The sequence below is a fragment of the Oryx dammah genome, unplaced genomic scaffold, assembly GCF_014754425.2.
Source record: "Oryx dammah isolate SB20612 unplaced genomic scaffold, SCBI_Odam_1.1 HiC_scaffold_10, whole genome shotgun sequence".
NCBI lineage: Eukaryota > Metazoa > Chordata > Mammalia > Artiodactyla > Bovidae > Oryx > Oryx dammah.
Genome location: NW_024070194.1, coordinates 63045977 through 63064939, shown reverse-complemented (window position 1 = coordinate 63064939; position 18963 = coordinate 63045977). Strand labels below are relative to the sequence as shown.

The following is an 18963-nucleotide window of genomic DNA, read 5'->3' as shown; positions in this document are numbered from 1 at the left end:
TAACTGAAAAAAATCAGAATAAGCATAGGGACTTTCCTGGCAGTCTGTACTTACTTTAAAAACAATAAAATGTAAATACTACATATGAAAATACTAATGACCCAGTCAATGCTGTACATAAAGGAAAATTCACAGAAATAAATGCCTATGATAACAAATAATGCTTTCCAATGCCTTTTATAACAACTTAAGGCACTATACCTAGACTAATATTGCTGACTGGATTGTCATATTTAAGATCAACAGCAAATATAACTGTTTTTTTACTAAAATATTACTAACAACTAATAATATTTTAATTAGTAATTATCAATTTATATTGTTTTATCATTTTAAACATGATTAAAATATTAAGTAATATCTTATACTTGGCAGTTTACACAGAATACATACATTATGTTCTTCCTTAGCTGCTGCTTCTAACTGAGTTGCAAATTGTGAACAACATATTAAGAATGAAGTCAGATCATCCCCAACCTTATGAAAAAAGCAGCAAAACACAGTCACTTTTATTTCAGAATTCACATGCATATCCATCCATATTTCAGTATACTTAACTATTTTTGAAAATAGTTTTGTATGTGTAAGTTATATCCCTTGAAATGCATCAAGATAGGAAACCATGTTCACTACACTAGCAAATTCTCCTGGAAAGAAAGTACATTCTGAGAAGTGGTTCAATAATGACATATACCCAACTATGTCTTTCCTTACATTCTCCTCTACACAGATGCAGAATATCAGGCATTCCAGCCTTAGACTCCTGAAATCTGGGAGTACCAAAAAAGAAAAAACCACACACACTTAAATATGCATTATAGTAATGCTTTGTGTTAAAAACGAATGCTGACTATGACTTCTGATTATAAGTATACTTACCAAGAGGTGTAGTCTTCATCCTCACTTAATGAGCAATAGAAATTTTTTAAGAAAAAGTTACATATTAAAATGTCACAGTGACTGAATCTCTTTTAGTAGAGCTGCTGCTGCTAAGTCACTTCAGTCATGTCCAACTCTGTGTGACCCCATAGACAGCAGCCCACCAGGCTCCCCCATCCCTGGGATTCTCCAGGCAAGAACACTGGAGTGGGTTGCCATTTCCTTCTCCAGTGCATGAAAGTGAAAAGTGAAAGTGAAGTCGCTCAGTCGTGTCCGACTATTGGAGACCCCATGAACTGCAGCCTACCAGGCTCCTCCGTCCATTGGATTTTCCAGGCAAGAGAACTGGAGTGGGGTGCCATTGCCTTCTCCATTTAGTAGAGCAATGATTATCAGACAATTGACCAAAGATTTTTTAAAAAATCTCAGATGCTTATACATAGTTATAACATTCTCAAGAGAATGTTCCCCAGGAGAAATATGTTCCCTCAACATTACATTTTAAACACACTCAAATTCATACTTTTTTTTATCATGGTAAAAACCGATAGTCATATAGGAGACAGAGGGGGAAATCAGTCATTCAGGAGAGTGGTAAAATGAATTAACCAGAATTACTATTTAGTAGAAAATGAAACCATTTGAATACTTGGGGATTTCCTCCCACCTACATTCAGGTCACAAATAGAAGATGAAGATCAATTTGATCAAGATACACATTCTTTTTCAAGTATACATGGAAATTACCCAGGACACATGCTGGGCCACAAAGTAAGCCTCACTAAATATAAGAAAATTGAAATCGTATCAAGCAAACTGTCTGACACTATGATGCCAGAAATCAACTACAAGGAAAAAAAACCTGCAAAAAACATAAGGATATGGAGGCCAAACAATATGCTATTAAACAACCAATGGTTCACTGAAGAAATCAAAGATGAAATAAAAAAATATCCAGAGACAAATGAAAATGATAACATTATGACCCAAAAACTATGGAATGCAGGTGAAACAGTTCTATAGAGGGAAGTTTATAGCAATACAAGCTTATCTCTGGCAAGGAGAAAAATCTCAAGCAACTTAACCTTATACCTAAAACAACCACAAAGAACAAATAAAACCCCAAGTTAGTAGAATAAAAGAAATCATAAAGAATCAGAGCTGAAATACAGACTAAAAGAAAAAAAAATAGAAAAGACCAATGAAACTAAAACCTAGTTCTTTGAAAAATTAAACAAAATTGATAAACTTTTAGCTAGAGTCATCAAGAAAAGGGAGAGGACACCAAATCAATAAAATTAGAAGTGAAAAAGCAAAAGTTACAATCAAACCGTAGAAATACAAAAGATTATGAGACTACCATGAGCAACTACAGGCCAATAAAATGGACAACCTCAAAGAAAACAAAAACAAATAGAAAATATGAACAATTATCAGAAATGAAATTGAAAGAGCAATTTTAAAACTCCCAACACACAGAAGTCCAGGATCAGATGACTTCACAGGGGAATTCTACCAAATATTTAGAAAAGAATTAACACGTATCCTTCTGAAAATATTCCATAAAACTGTAGAGGAAACAACACTTCCAAACTCGTGCTATTAGGCCATCATCAGTTCCGTTCAGTCACTCAGTCGTGTCCAACTCATTACAACCCCATGAACGGCAGCACACCAGGGCTCCCTGTCCATTACCAACTCCCTGATTTCACTCAGACTCATGGCCATCAAGTTGGTGATGCGATCCAGCCATCTCATCCTCGGTCATCCCCTTCTCCTCCTACCCTCAATCCCTCCCAGCATCAGAGTCTTTTCCAATGAGTCAACTCTTCGCATGAGGTGGCCAGAGTATTGGAGTTTCAGCTTTAGCATCAGTCCTTCCAAAGAACACCCAGGACTGATCTCCTTTAGGATAGACTGGTTGGATCTCCTTGCAGTCCAAGGGACTCTCAAGAGTCTTCTCCAACACCACAGTTCAAAAGCATCAATTCTTCAGCGCTCATCTTTCTTCACAGTCCAACTCTCACATCCATACATGACTACTGGGAAAACCATACCCGTGACTAGAAGGACCTTTGTTGGCAAAGTAATGTCTCTGCTTTTGAATATGCTATCTAGGTTCGTCATAACTTTCCTTCCAAGGAGTAAGCGTCTTTTAATTTCATGGCTGCAATCAACATCTGCAGTGATTTGGGAGCCCCAAAAAATAAAGTCTGACACTGTTTTCACTGTTTCCCCATCTATTTCCCATGAAGTGATGGGACCAGATGCCATGATCTTCGTTTTCTGAATGTTGAGCTTTAAGCCAACTTTTTCACTCTCCTCTTTTGCTTTCATCAAGAGGCTTTTTAGTTCCTCTTCACTTTCTGCCATAAGGGTGGTGTCATCTGCATATCTGAGGTTATTGCTATTTCTCAAGATGTACTCTGCATAGAAGTTAAATAAGCAGGGTGACAATATACAGCCTTGACGTACTCCTTTTCCTATTTGGAACCAGTCTGTTGTTCCATGCCCAGTTCTAACTGTTGCTTCCTGACCTGCATATAGGTTTCTTAAGAGGCAGGCCAGGTGGTCTGGTATTCCCATCTCTTTCAGAATTTTCCACAGTTTATTGTGATCCACATAGTCAAAGGCTTTGGCATAGTCAATAAAGCAGAAATAGATGTTTTTCTGGAACTCTCTTGCTTTTTCGATGATCCAGCGGATGTAGGCAATTTGATCTCTGGTTCCTCTGCCTTTTCTAAAACCAACTTGAACATCTGGAAGTTCACGGTTCATGTATTGCTGAACGTCCAAGGAGCGGTGGCTGCGCGGGTGCAGGAGGGCCGAGAGGAACTACTCCATGTTCAAGGTCAGGAGGGGAGGCTGTGAATAGATACCCCTCGTCCAAGGTAAGAAGCAGTGGCTGCACTTTGCTGGAGTAGCCATGAAGAGATACCCCACGTCCAAGGTAAAAGAAACCCAAGTAAGATGGTAGGTGCTGCAAGAGGGCATCAGAGGGCAGACACACTGAAACCATACCCACAGAAAAGTAGTCAATCTAATCACATGGACCACAGCCTTGTCTAACTCAATGAAACTAAGCCATGCCATGTGGGGCCACCCAAGACAGGAGAGTCATGGTGGAGAGGTCTGACAGAATGTGGTCCACTGGAGAAGAGAATGGCAAACCACTTCAGTATTCTTGCCTTGAGAACCCCATGACCATATGAAAAGGCAAAATGATAGGATACTGAAAGAGGAACTCCCCAGGTTGGTAAGTGTCCAATATGCTACTGGAGATCAGTGGAGAAATAACTCCAGAAAGAATGAAGGGATGGAGCCAAAGCAAAGCAATACCCAGTTGTGGATGTGATTGGTGATAGAAGCAAGATCCGATGCTGTAAAGAGCAATATTGCATAGGAACTTGGAATGTTAGGTCCATGAATCAAGGCAAATTGGAAGTGGTCAAAGAAGAGATGGCAAGAGTGAACATCGACACTCTAGGAATCAGTGTTCTCAAATGGCCTGGAAAGGGTGAATTTAACTCAGATGACCATTATATCTACTACTGGGGACAGGAATCCCTTAGAAGAAATGGAGTAGCCATCATGGTCAACAAGAGAGTCTGAAATGCAGTACTTGGATGCAATCTCAAAAACGACAGAATGATTTCTGTTTGTTTCCAAGGCCATCATCACTCTAATACAAAAATCAGACACACCATGAAAAAGAAAATTATAAGACAGTATCACTGATAAACAAAAATCCTCCAAATACTAGCAAACCTACTCCAACAATACGTTACAAGGACCATAAAATAAGATCAAGTGGGATTTATCCCAGGGATACAGGGTTTTGCAATATCTGCAATCAATGTGATACACCATATTGACAAATTGAAGAATAAAAACCATATGATAATCTCAACAGATGCAGAAAATGTTTCTGATAAAATTCAACATCTACTTATAATAATAAAAAAAAAACCTCTTTAGAAAGTGGGAATAGGGACTTCCCTGGTGGTTAAGAATCTGCCTTGAAATGAAGAGGATGTGGGTTCGATTCCTGGTGGGGGAACTAAGAGCCTGCATGCTATATAGCACGGCCAAAAAGAAAGAGAGAAAGGAAGAAATAAAAACATTCAGATTGAACAAGAAGAAGTAAAACTGTCCTTATTTGAAGATGACATAATTGCTTAGGTGAGCTTCCCTGTTGACTCAGATGGTAAAGCGTCTGCCTGCAATGTGGGAGACCCGGGTTCAATCCCTGGGTTGGGAAGATCTCCTGGAGAAGGAAATGGCACCCCACTCCAGTACTCTTGCCTGGAGAATCCCACGGATGGAGGAGCCTGGTAGGCTATAGTCCATGGGGTCGCAAAGAGTCAGACACGACTGAGTGACTTCACTACACTACTAATTGCTTAGGTACAAAACCCCAAAATATCTATAGAAAAATCCTAAAACGAAAAACAGTACATTGAGCAAGTGTGTAAGATATAAGATCAACACATGAAAATCAATCATATTTTTATATACTAATAAGGGAAAAAATAAAAAACACAATGCCATTAAAAATCATTCCAAGTAGCATAAAATTAATGTATAAATCTTAAGAAAAATATACTAGATCTGTATGATGAAAACCACAGAATGCTGAAAAAATAAAAGAAAAAGAAATCAAATAAACCAAGAAACATACTGTGTTTGAAAGACTCAAAACAGTTGTTGGGTTTGAAAGATCCAACATAGTTATTTTATTACATGAAGCCAAACCCAATCCCTAACTAACAAACTTAATTATAAAATGTAATCACTTTAATAGTTACATCATTTCAATATATACAACAAAGATACTTGTTAAAATTCAATAATCTCTTCAATGTTCAGGATTCTTTTATTTAGTAAACCAAAAAATAGAAAATAATTTCTTAACCCAATGAAGATCAACTCCAACCAAATCTTAAATATTAAGCAGGAGATACATTAGCACCAAAAGTAAGCTCAAGATACAGATATGCCTTAATTAAACTTTAAGGTAAGTATTTGGCAGAGGATGGAAAAAATCAGTACAGTACTTTCAGGTTTCCTAAGACGATCATTTTCATGGATGGCGAATTCAGAGAACATATACAGATTCTAAAAGAAAATCTAGGCCCTTTACAGCATTAATGTCTCTACATTAGCATTACATATACTTACAGAAAAGGTTAATTCTTCATGTTCAGGCTTCACAATTTCTTTTTCTCCATTTTGAGTGCCATATCCATAGGTTTCTTCCAAACTGGAAACCACCTATGAGAAATATCAAAGCGAATTATATACTTATGGTGTAAAAATTGTATTAATATACTAAACATAAAAATGTACTTAATCAACCATGTCAGAATCATTTTAGCAGTAAGACTTATTTCTGCAGTGCCATACACTTAAATTTTCCATCTCATGCCCCACCTCATATCATCCTGAAGAAGCAGTATAAGTAATAGTCCTTGATGTCTCTCAATGAAGACAGGCCCTATGACTCTTCCATTTCTGCATTGAAGGAAGAGTCTATGAACAGCTGAAGCCTCAACTCTACTTACCACCTCAAAATCTGACTTGACTTTCTTTTCTTCCTTGAAGAGAGTAGGAAAAATAGAGAGATGGAGACCACAAAACAATACGTTTTTAAACGAAATTCTCGGAGCTAACCCTTTGAACTTTGAGCAAACTTGTACTTTGGAAGTTTGATGAACTATACTTTTTGTATATTTGTGCTATCCCTCACTGTTCTCACTTGGTATTGGGTGCATGTACAACTACTCAATTCTGGATCAATGTGCAAAAAAGAATCTCAGAGAAAAGGAGATTCCCGCCCCACCCCCATCACTGAGAGCTAGAGTTTCTAAAGTGCAGAGAAGAGCTAACAGAGCAAGCATGAAACTTTGAAAGGCCTATTCTTAGAAAGATCTGCTTATGTCTCAGAACCTGTATTTCAGGAGGATTCCCACTGTTTGCTGACTGATGATAATGGCTCATTGTCCCTAAATTCACTATACAAACTGTATGATTTATGCTGAACACCTGCTTTCCTTCAGGGAGTATGGAATTTTGGTACATGCACTCACGAAATTAAAAGATGCTTGCTCTTTGTCTATGACAAACCTAGACAGTGTATTAAAAAGCAGAGACATCCCTTTGCCCACAAAGGTTTGTATAGTCAAAACTATGCCTTTTCCAGTAGTCATGTACAGATGTAAGAGTTGGACCATAAAGAAAGCTGAGCACTGAAGAATTGATGCCTTCGAATTATGGTGCTGGAGAAGATTCTTGAGAGTCCCTTGGACAACAAGGAGTTCAAACCAGTCAATCCTAAAGGAAATCAACCCCGAACAATCATTGGAAGGACTGATGCTGAAGCTCCAATACTTTGGCCACCTGATGGGAAGCACCAACTCATTGGAAAAGACTCTTCATGCTGGGAAAGACTGAGGGAAGGAGGAGAAGGGGGCAACAGAGGATGAGATGGTTGGATGGCATACTGATTCAATGGACATGAGTTTGAGCAAACTTTGAGAGAGAGTGAAGGACAAAGAAGCCTGGTGTGCTGCAGTCCACGGATTCACAAAGAATCTGATACAACTGAGCTAGTGAACAACAAAAAGGCAGAGAGTACCAAAGCGACCAACCTCCAATGAAACCCTGGACACTGAGTCTCTAATAAACTCTTCTGGTATACATTTCACATGTGTTGCCACAATTTGCTGTTGGGGGAATTAAGCATGTCCTGGGTGACTCGAAAGGTAAAGAAATCTAGGAAGCTTGGACCTGGTTTCCTCCAGACTTCATCCCTTGTGCCTTTTCCTTTTGCTGATTTTGCTTTTCTTTCACTATATCTTAGCTATCAATATGACCATATGCTGAATCCAGTGAGTCTTCTCAGGAAATCAATAAACCTGGAAATGGTTATGGGGATCAAGCATCAACAAGTATCTTACCATCTTCAGATGTTTGGTAATTTTCCTGATCAATTCATCTTCTGCTATTAACTCCTTTGTCTTATTTGATGGAATGGGCAAAGCATACCTTACAATGGATTCTCCTGTTGGTGGAGATCTTAAGACCATCGGTTCAAGTTTATCACGTACTAATTTTGCATTATGTTTTTCCTTTGGTTTAGGTGACAATGGTGAATTAAATAGTCCTTTTTTAAATGTTAATTCTGGAACGTTTACCAATTTACCACTAGAGGTCAACAGATGCTTTACTGGCTTCATTTTGTTATTTACTTAGCTTCTGAATTATAGATGAAAAATCTGTTTTCCTCCCTGTGAATAAAACATTAAGATTTCAGATTAAAAATAATGAAATAATGCCATTTGCAACATGAATGGACATGGTGATTATCATACTAACTGAAGTAAGTCAGAGACAAGTACCATATGATATCACTAATCTGCAGAATCTTTAAAAAAAAAAAGATACAAATGAACTTCTTTACAAGACAGAAACAAAATCACAGACTTAGAAAACAAACTTCTGGTTACCAAAAGGTAAAGGTGAGGGGAACAGATAAATCTGGAGATTAGGATTGGCATGTATACACTACTATATTTAAAATAAATAACAAGGACCTACTGTATAGCACAGGGACCTCTACTCAATACTCTGTAATAACCTAAATGGGAAAAGAACTTGAAAAAGAATAGATATATATGTACACACTAACTCAATCAATTCGCCAACTAAGTGCTAACTTTCTGAAACTAACATATTATAAATCAATTATATTTCAATACAAAACAAAAAATTTTTTAAAGAAACAAAAAGGATAGCAGGATTATCAATTGACATGAAGATGGTGAATCCTAAAATCAACTCTGGAGAAATTACAAAATGGAGAGGGAAACATTCCTAACAGCAACAACTAAAACATGTGAAAAACCCCTAGATGTGTGATTTATGAGTGGGCATTTAGGACAGGTGCTGAAAGGCAGGAACAAGACAGTGGTAACAGTGAAAGAATGTATTTAGAAAACTTTACAATTTTATTTTTACCTTTCCCCCATTCTTGAGCTAACACATGCCTTTTATGAATATTATTATTTCCACAGAAAGTAATAGCCTTTCAGCAGAGCAATATCAGGGCAGCACCAAAGTCATGCTGGACTAAGCAAGGAAGTAAGACCGGGCAGGCCTTAAGCTTTCATCCGCCTACTTCTCTTTGTCCAAAGCTGATTAACATTCAGGACAATGCCTCCTCCCCAACAGTTTAAATGCATGTGCCTGACCCTGGGAGTTGTCTGATAGACTGGTATAATTAAGATGAAATTGCATTGGTTCCCTGTTGTCTGAAGTACTCCACACCTAGATTAGTCTCACTGTTGTAATCTGAAGTATGTCCTCTAACAACACATGTTCAAGTCCTAACCCTTGATATCTGGGAATATGATCATATTTGAAAAGTCTTTGTAGATATGATCGAGTTAAAATTAAATCATATTGGATTAGGGTGGGCCCTAAACCCATTGACTGGTGTTACTATAAGAAAGGAAGATGAAGACACTTGTGCATAGACATACAAGGAAGAAAGCCATGAAATGACAAGGGCAGAGATTGGAGGGGTGCAGCCGTAAGGCATGGAATATTAAGGATTGCCAGCATCTACCAGAAGCTGAAAAGCAGCAAGAGAGGATTCTTCCCTAGAACTTTCAGGTGGAGCACAGCCCTGTCAACATATTGATTTCAGACTCAGGCTCCAGAATAATGAGAGAATAAATTTCTCTCACAGTAAACTGTTCAGGGACTTCCCAGGTGGCCCAAGTAGTTAAGATCCTGTGCTCCCCAATCGCTGGTCAGAGAACTAGATCTCACAAGCTGAAACTCAGAGTTTGCATGATGAAATGAAAGATACACCCTGCAGAAACTAAAGATTCCACCTGCTACAACTAAGACCCCACACAACCAAATACATTTTAAAAATAATAAATTGTTTTAAGTCACCTTATTTGTGGCACTTTGGTACCACAGTCCTAGGAAACTAATTTGCTGATTGAAATGATTCAATAGAAAGAAAAAAGTTTGACTGAGATAGAATTGCTGTGAAGAAGTCCTTGTGTAAACAGAAAAGGGTTTTAAGGCACAAATGGGCCTTTAGAGGGAACAGAGCAAGTTTATCTAAGAAGATGGGAATGCGGAGATAATGGGCTACTTTAAGAAACCAACAGAAAAGGATGGGAAATTCACCAGGTGCTAGTAATTAACCTAACAAACCACTCCATCAAGCACACCACAATTTTTTAAAAGTTACATGTGGTGAAAACAAATACTTAGAATTTTACACCTCTGTTCCATTTAATCCTCCTAACAGTGCCAAGAGGTTGATTCTGTCTCACCAGAAATTTACCCAAGGTTACCAGTCACGCTGGTTCAGTGGTAAAGAAACCGACTGCTAATGAAGAAGATGCGGGTCTGATCCTGGGTCTGGAAGATCCCCTGGAGGAGAACAAAGAAACCCACTCCAGCATTCTTGCCTGGAGAATCCATGGACAAGAGGAGCCTGGTGGGCTACAGCCCACGGGGTCACACAGAGTCAGACTCGACTGAGCAAGTGAGCAACAACAACCAGTCACTTTTAACCACGAAGACAAATGTATAGCGTTCCTTCAAGGATTCGCTTGATACCATTTCAAGCACTTTAAAGAGCCATTATAGAAAAGGGGGAGCGAGGGGAGGCGAGATGTGGGTACACGGATCACTGGCCTTAAAGTCTGCATCAAGATAAGAAAACGGAGAGGAAAAACAAGGATTCCTCTGCCAGAGAAACTAGTGGAAACGCTCGGAGAGGACGGGGGAGGTAGCTCACCCCCTCGGTGTACCTGCTGACGCTGCGGGCACTCAGGCTACTGGGTGGGCTGGCGCTGCCGTGGCTGGCTCTAAGGTGAACACGGTGGAAATTCTGAGCCTCCCGCACTTCCTGCAGGACCGAAGCCTGCAAATCCAGCAGACGCCAGCCGGGCTGTTTTACAAACGGACATTTGTGCTGAAAGGAAAGGGCGGGCTCCGACGACCCGCGGCGGCAGCTGCCAGCCTTCGCCCGACGGCCGTTGACGCCACGTCAGGACGCTGTCGCCCAGTAGCAGCGCCAGCGGCGGGAGCCGAGAATCCCCTGCGGGAGGGGGAGGGGCGAGGGCGTCCGCGCCCCCTACTCGCCCGCCCCGCCCGCTCTCCTAGCTGATTCCTTCCAGGTGACTCACGGGCGCAGGTGTTCACGTGCGCAGGTGATTCACGTGCGTAGGTGCTTCTAGGCTTTCGGCCTGGAGAGCTAAAACACCATCCTACGTGGTGCTTTGAGAGCTTGGGCTTCACTGGCAAAACCTGAGTCCCAGGACCTCCTCTGGCATCAGCTAAAGTTTTCACTGGGAAGTGTTGCGGAGTCAGTCGCCACGCTTTTATTTATTTATTTTAGACCACTAAATGTTTTGTTGAGAAATAACTGATTTGCCTGCTAAGTCACTTCAGTCATGTCCGACTCTGTGACCCCCACGAACTGTAGCTGGCCAGGCCCCTCTATCCCTGGGGATTCTCCAGGCAAGACTACTGAAGTGGGTTGCCATGCCCTCCTCCAGGGGATTTTCCTGACCCAGGAATTGAACCCACATCTCTTCTATCTCCTGCATTGGCAGGCGGATTCTTTACCACTAGCGCAGCCTGCTTGCTGCTTCTGCTGCTAAGTCGCTTCAGTCGTGTCCGACTCTGTGCGACCCCATAGATGGCAGCCCACCAGGCTCCCCCGTCCCTGGGATTGTCCAGGCAAGAACACTGGAGTGGGTTGCCATTTCCTTCTCCAATGCATGAAAGTGAAAAGTGAAAGCGAAGTCGCTAAGTTGGTCCGACTCTTGGCCACCCCATGGACTGCAGCCTACCAGGCTCCTCCACCCATGGGATTTTCCAGGCAAGAGTACTCTGGAGTGGGTTGCCATTGCTTTCTCTGAGCGCAGCCTGAGAAGCGTGTAATTTATGGGTACTCAGTAAGTACTCACAAGAATTTTGCCTCAGGAGGTGGTCAAAACTAGTCTTACACTAAACACTTCCCTCAGTTCAGTTCAGTTCAGTTCAGTCACTCAGTCGTGTCTGACTCTTTGTGACCCCATAAATTGCAGCACGCCAGGCCTCCCTGTCCATCACCAACTCCCAGAGCTCACTCAGACTCACGTCCATTGAGTCAGTGATGCCATCCAGCCATCTCATCCTCTGTTGTCCCCTTCTCCTCCTGGCCCCAATCCCTCCCAGCATCAGAGTCTTTTCCAGTGAGTCAACTCGTCGCATGAGGTGGCCAAAGTACTGGAGTTTCAGCTTCAGCATCATTCCTTCCAAAGAAATCCCAGGGCTGATCTTCAGAATGGACTGGTTGGATCTCCTTGCAGGCCAAGGGACTCTCAAGAGTCTTCTTTAACACCACAGTTCAAAAGCATCAGTTGTTCAGCGTTCAGCTTTGTTCACAGTCCAACTCTCACATCCATACATGACCACAGGAAAAACCATAGCCTTGACTAGACGGACCTTTGTTGGCAAAGTAATGTCTCTGCTTTTCAATATGCTATCTAGGTTGGTCATAACTTTCCTTCTAAGGAGTAAGCGTCTAGACCTGGCAAAAATGAATCTTCAAAGTAATACCTGAGTGAAATACTTTCAATAATTTGACTAAGAGTTCAAGAATATTTACAGGCATATTAAAACATCCAGTACCCAACAAGGTAAAAATCAGTCAAGTATGCAATCAAAATTGCCCAGTTGGGGGAGGGTGGTGTCTATCTCTCAGAGTTTGCTCAAACTCATGTCCACTGAGTCTATGATGCCATCCAACCATCTTATCGTCTGTCATCCCCTGCTCTTCTTGCCCTCAAATCTTTCCCAGCATGAAGAGTCTTTTCCAATGACTCGGTGCCTCCCATCAGGTGGCCAAAGAATTGGAGCTTCAGCATCAGTCCTTTCAATGATATTCAGGGTGATTTCCTTTAGGACTGACTGGTTTGATCTCCTTGGTGTCCAAGGAACAAGAGTCTTCTCCAGCACCACAGTTCAAAAGCATCAGTTCTTTGGCACTCAGCCTTCTTTATGATCCAACTTTCACATCCGTACATGATCAGTGTACATGTACATGAAGAGATTATGTGGGATAATCTGGGTGTCAGCAAGTGAGAAAGAAGCAGAGGGGGACTTCCCTGGTGGTCCCGTGGTTAAGACTCTATGCTTCCACTGCAAGAGGCACAGTGGGTTCCATCCCTGTTCAGGGCACTAAGATTCCCACATGCTTCCAGGCACGGCCAAGGGGGAAATAAAAGGCAGAGGGAGATTTGACATAGAAAAAAAGAATGCAATGTTACCAGCGAGGCAAAGATTCGAGCAATGTGTCCATAAGTTAAGGATTGTCAGCAGCTACCAGGAACTGGAAGAGGAAAGAGGCAAATTCCCTTCCAGAGCTTCTGGAGGTAGCGTAATCCCGCCAACACTATGACTTTAGCCCAGTGAAATATTTCACATTTCATGAGAGATTATTTTGTTTTAATCCACCAAGTAATAATTTGGAACAGAAGCTATAAGAAACTAATACATGTAGTAAGTTAAAGACAGATACTCAAACCTAAGTGTTAGTTGCTCAGTCATGTTCAACTCTTTGCAACCGTCCATGGGATTCTCCAGGCAAGAATACTGGGGTGGGTTGCTATTCCCTTCTCCAGATCTTTACAACCCCAGGATTGAACCTGGGTCTGCCGCATTGCAGGCAGGGTCTTTACTATCTGAGCCTAAAGTGAACCATAAAATAACACAGAAAAGAGTTGTAACCAGTGACTCAAAAGTAAAAAGGAGCTAAAATGGAATTTTAAAGATACCATGGGAAGTGAAAAAACTGGGGCCATTTGCTGCTATTTCCAATACTGAGAAGTAAGATTAAGAGAACGGCGGTTAAACTGCAATCAAAGCTCTCTAACAGACAGCAACCCAGGAGTCAGTTAAATTAAAGGAACTTGCAGTAGTTTGGGAGAGTTGCACTAAGGCATTTTCCTTTGTGAGGAAGAGTCCTAGAGTTGTTCTAAAAGACAAGAAAATATTAATGTCCCTTCATTTCCCTCTACTTCTCAGTGCTTAAGTTGCTCCCTCCCCAGATGCTTTTTTTTTCCCCCCGTCTTTCCATTGCCACAAAATTCATGTGTCCCATTCCAGGAACTATAACTACATCTTTCCAATAATCCTTTACTGTCACCCAAGCTTTTTATCTGGAAGAATCAATCAGGAGCAAGAGAGACGAGAGGATTTTTATAAAACTTATAAAGATCCATAATGTGTCTGTCTTTCAGCCCATGAGGGCCAGTATAGGGGAGCATACAGGCAAAAGGCAGAGCAATATATGCCCAGATACTATGCAGGGTTTCATCGTGACCTCTCATGGGATTTTTCTATCTCAGGGAACTTTTACTAAGAGGACCAGGGTGCCCTTATGACCAAAACCCACTTCAAAAAAAAAACCAAAAAACAAAATTTTGAGGCTTTTTAATGTCATCTTTGAAAAGATTTGAGACTGGCTTGATAGAACTCAGGAGTTGAGCTGTAAGAGGGCCAAGCTATTCCCATCGAACAGCTTGTGAAAAGAAATAGTTCTGCCTAGAGTGCTGAACCAAACTGTGTTTTACAGCACCCTAGGAAGAGCTATTCCTTCCTTTTCACACATCTGACTGCTAACAAATAGTATGTGTGCCTTCCTTTTATCTCCCAAACTAACCAGTCAGAGTTCTGTAAATTTGCAAGATTTCTACTCAGAGCATACATAAATTTCACTCTTTTTGCATTTGGCATAGGTGAGTGTCTCTGTAATTATTGTCTGAAAAGGATCAGAACTTTACTCTAAGCCAGGGTGAATCTTAGCATTGTTTAGGATGGGTGTGCAGAGAAGGCAACGGTAACCCACTCCAGTACTCTTGCCTGGAAAATCCCATGGATGGAGGAGCCTGGTAGGCTGCAGTCCATGAGGTCGCCAAGAGTCGGACACGACTGAGTGACTTCACTTTCACTTCTCACTTTCATGCACTGGAAAAGGAAATGGCAACCCACTCTAGTGTTCTTGCCTGGAGAATCCCAGGGACAGGGGACCCTGGCGGGCTGCCGTCTATGGGGTCTCACAGAGTCGGACACGACTGAAGCGACTTAGCAGCAGCAGCAGCAGTAGGATGGGTATGAGGCTGATCATATGGACCCTCTAGCCCTCATCCCAAGGATAACAACAATCAAGTCACTGTTCAGGCAGCTGTCTTTGAACCTGCTTCCCAGTGCTCAGTCCACAGCCTTATCCCTAATTCCTCCTCAGCGAGAGAGTAGAGGATTATTTATTGCCAGGTTGAATAACATAGCCGTTACTAAATCCAAGGACTTTTTTCAAATCATGTTGCTGTTGTTCAGTCACTAAGCCGTGTCTGACTCCCTGAGACCCCATGGACTGCAGCACACCAGGTTTCCCTGTCCGACGGGGTCCAGCCCCCGCAGGATCCAGGGAAACCCGAAGGAGGAATGGCGTCAGCGATTGCGATTGATTTAGAGAGAGAGATAGATAAGAATGTTGTAGATAAGAAAATAGAGGAGAGAAAGAGGCTGATATTCCTTGGTTTACATAGAGAACCAATAAAACTTCAAGACAAGAAGTTTGCCCTGTTCACGGAGGCCACAGGTACCCTCCCAGTCTCCCAAGGGAGTGAATACACAGAACGTCTTCCCATTCAGGTCTTAGAAACCCGGGCAGGTAAGTGAACGCAGGGAGCCCCTATGCTCCAAGGGATCAGCCTGAAAAAGAGGGAGAGGGAGAGAGAGAGAGAAAAAAGAAGAAAAAACACGGGGTGACCAAGCTGCTTCGGTGAGCGAGGCCCCAAAACTTTATTTTTCAAAAGGTACTTTTATACCTTGCCTTATACATAGAGGGAAAGAAAGATGCAAGGTTATACAGAGTCAGCCCAAACATTCCAGCAGTTTTGCCCTTATCAAAACCAGGATTTTTCTGCATACCTTTTCCACAAATGATGTTGTATACAGTATCTTCTGGTCTTGGAGGCCTGTGAACATTTTATGACCCTCTTTTGATAAAGGCTGCTCAACCAGAAAACTTATTTTCCCTCAAAGTGTTTTTTCTTTATATTTCTAATCTATGTCAGCCTCAGAAAATGCCAAACAGAGTTATGTTTTTCACAGAGCAAAGGTGCAGTGAGTTACAAGAAAGAACCAAGTAGCTCAAAAGTCTGATATGGTTAAAGTCAAGGCTACACTTGTTTTTCTTGCATTCTCACTATGTTAACTAATGCATTCCCAGATGCATTCTCTTCTCTTCTTGCCCTCAATCTTTCCCACTATTAGAATCCTTTCTAGTCAGTCAGTTCTTTGCATCAGGTGGCCAAAGTATTGGAGCTTCAGCCTCAGCATCAATCCTTCTAATGGATCCTCAGGGTTGATTTCCTTTAGGATTGACTGGTTCAATCTCCTAGGAGTCCAAATCATGTTAAATGTACTAAATGGACTGTGGAGAGGCTCTTACATTTCCTGTTCCAGGAAGTCATGTCTTGTTAGTATTCCATCTTTGTCACTGAAACTGCCAACACCTGGGAAGGGTCTACAGTTTTGCTTATTTGTTAGAAAACAAGTCAGCATACCACAGTATCATAGATCCTGGCAGAAGCTATGAGCCTCCTGAGCCAGAGTCAAATGAAAGTTCATTAGTCATAGCAATAGCAGCAGCCAGAATAGTAACACTTGTGCTTGTTCCCAAAGCCCTGACTCCTACAAAGTAGTGGTGGCCAGCTGATGCTTGTAGAGTTGAACTGGGTTCCTTGAGAGGAATCCTGTTTAAGAAAGCCCTATCTTTTCTCCCCCTCTGGGAACTCACCACCCTGAACCTCAAGAAGGGTCCTTGTCTCACACCTTCCCAAAGACTGTGGGGTAGAATGACTAAACTTGTTCAGCTCGTAGCCCCACCCATGAGCTTCCCTCCACCCTACCCCTCATCTTTTCTGAAAACCTTATCATTTTTCAGTGGGAGACATTGTCTTTACTATCATGATGAGTCAACAAATCTGCCCTCTGCCCCAAAGAGGGATGTTAAATTTCTAAAAATCATTTGCTATACAAATATCCTTGATAAGCTAGTCCAAATCAAAAAGGTATGAGAAGATATGCAGAAACATGAAAGACTGATGGAGAATTTTAAAGTCACAGTGAATATAATATTTTAAGATTTAGAAGGTTTTTTTTTTTTTAAAGTTTCATTCCTAGTCAACAGAACATGCTGTCCCTGGATCCTTAGTTAAAGCTATGCATGCAATATATCTTAGTTAACTGAGTAATAAATTGTATTCAATTCCAGCTGTGGCCAGTTTAGCTTGATCTAAAGTAAGTTTATAATAGTTCTTCCTAGGGAATATTAAACATATGTAGTTGTACAGCCAGGACATGAAAGCAACCTAGATGTCCATCAACAGATGAATGGATGAAGAAGCAATGGTACATTTATACAACAGAATATTACTCAGCCATTAAAAGGAACGAATTTGAGTTAACTGTAATGAGGTGGATGAACCTGAAGCCTCTTATACAGAGTAAAGTAAGTCAAACAAGTATCATATATTAACACATATAGATGGAATCTAGAAAAATGGTACTGATTAATCTAGTAGAGAACAGGCTTATGGACACAGCAGAGGAAGGTGAGGGTGGAACAAACTGAGAAAGTACCATTGACATATATACATTATCATGTATAAAACAGGTAGGTAGTGGGACATCACTAAGTAACAGAAGGAGCCCAGCCTGGAGCTTTGTGATGACCTAGAGGGGTTGGATCCGGGAGGCTCAGGAGGAGCCTGGTGGGGCTCCATGGGGTCCATGGGGTTGCTGTATATACACATCATATATACAATGGACCAATTCACAGTCATGAAATTAAACTGATTTTCATAGATAGTACATACCTTTTCGTATGGGAGATTTAAACTTGCCTTTAATATTAGAATGTTGAAACACACTAGTTTATATATAAGCCTTAAAGGGTCTTTGAACCATAACACTGGAAACACATAATAAGAAATACGCTTGTACAAGTAATAAAATAGTTTGTTTCAAAAGGCCCCTCCTTCTGAGGTTAAAATATTCCACACAAATCCATAGTCTTTTATTTCTCTCCTTCAGTTTCATGGGTATTTGTTACATTTCATCCCAATCTGTGAAGCTTTCATATTTGTTAAAACCTAAAGAGTCGGATGGGGAAACAGTGGAAACAGTGTCAGATTTTATTTTTGGGGGCTCCAAAATCACTGCAGATGGTGACTGCAGCCATGAAATCAAAAGACGCTTACTCCTTGGAAGAACAGTTATGACCAACCTAGATAGCATATTGAAAAGCAGACATTATTTTGCCGACTAAGGTCCATCTAGTCAAGGCTATGGTTTTTCCAGTAGTCATGTATGGATGTGAGAGTTGGACTTTGAAGAAGGCTGAGTGCCGAAGAATTGATGCTTTTGAACTGTGGTGTTAGAGAAGACGCTTGAGAGTCCCTTGGACTGCAAGGAGATTAGCCCTGGGATTTCTTTGGAAGGAATGATGCTAAAGTTGAAACTCCAGTACTTTGGCCACCTCATGCGAAGAGTTGACTCATTGGAAAAGACTCTGATGCTGGGAGGGAGTGGGGGCAGGAGGAGAAGGCGACAACAGAGGATGAGATGGCTGGATGGCATCACCTACTCAATGGACGTGAGTCTGAGTGAACTCTGGGAGTTGGTGATAGACAGGGAGGCCTGGGATACTGCGATTCATGGGGTTGCAAAGAGTCGGACACGACTGAGCAACTGAACTGAACTGAACCACGAGTCAGGGTTGGAGGGGGCAGGAAATGAAACTAGTATGTAGAAAATTGGCTTATATATATGTGGACTTCTTAGTTAACTGAATAATAAATTTAATTCAATTCCAAGTGCAGCCAAGACTTCTTTCAAGTCTTAAGTCAGTTTACAATAGTTCTTATTAAAGAACATTGGATAATAAACATTTTTATAATCCCTAGTTGTTCAAGTTTTTTCCTTGAAATTTCAGTA

General features: G+C 41.2%; 1 protein-coding gene across 1 annotated transcript in view; it reads right to left on the bottom strand.

The window, feature by feature from the left end:
* Nucleotides 1-8224, bottom strand: part of LOC120869233 (coiled-coil domain-containing protein 7-like) — a 51442-nt gene extending 43218 nt beyond the window's left edge. The window contains exons 1-3 of the mRNA XM_040248367.1: nt 7839-8224; nt 6061-6153; nt 394-477 (exon numbers count right to left, since the gene is read on the bottom strand). Coding sequence (XP_040104301.1) covers nt 394-477; nt 6061-6153; nt 7839-8117 — 456 coding nt within the window. The 5' untranslated portion in view covers nt 8118-8224. The remainder of the gene's footprint in view (nt 1-393; nt 478-6060; nt 6154-7838) is intronic.
* Between the last annotated feature and the right edge of the window lie 10739 nt (nt 8225-18963).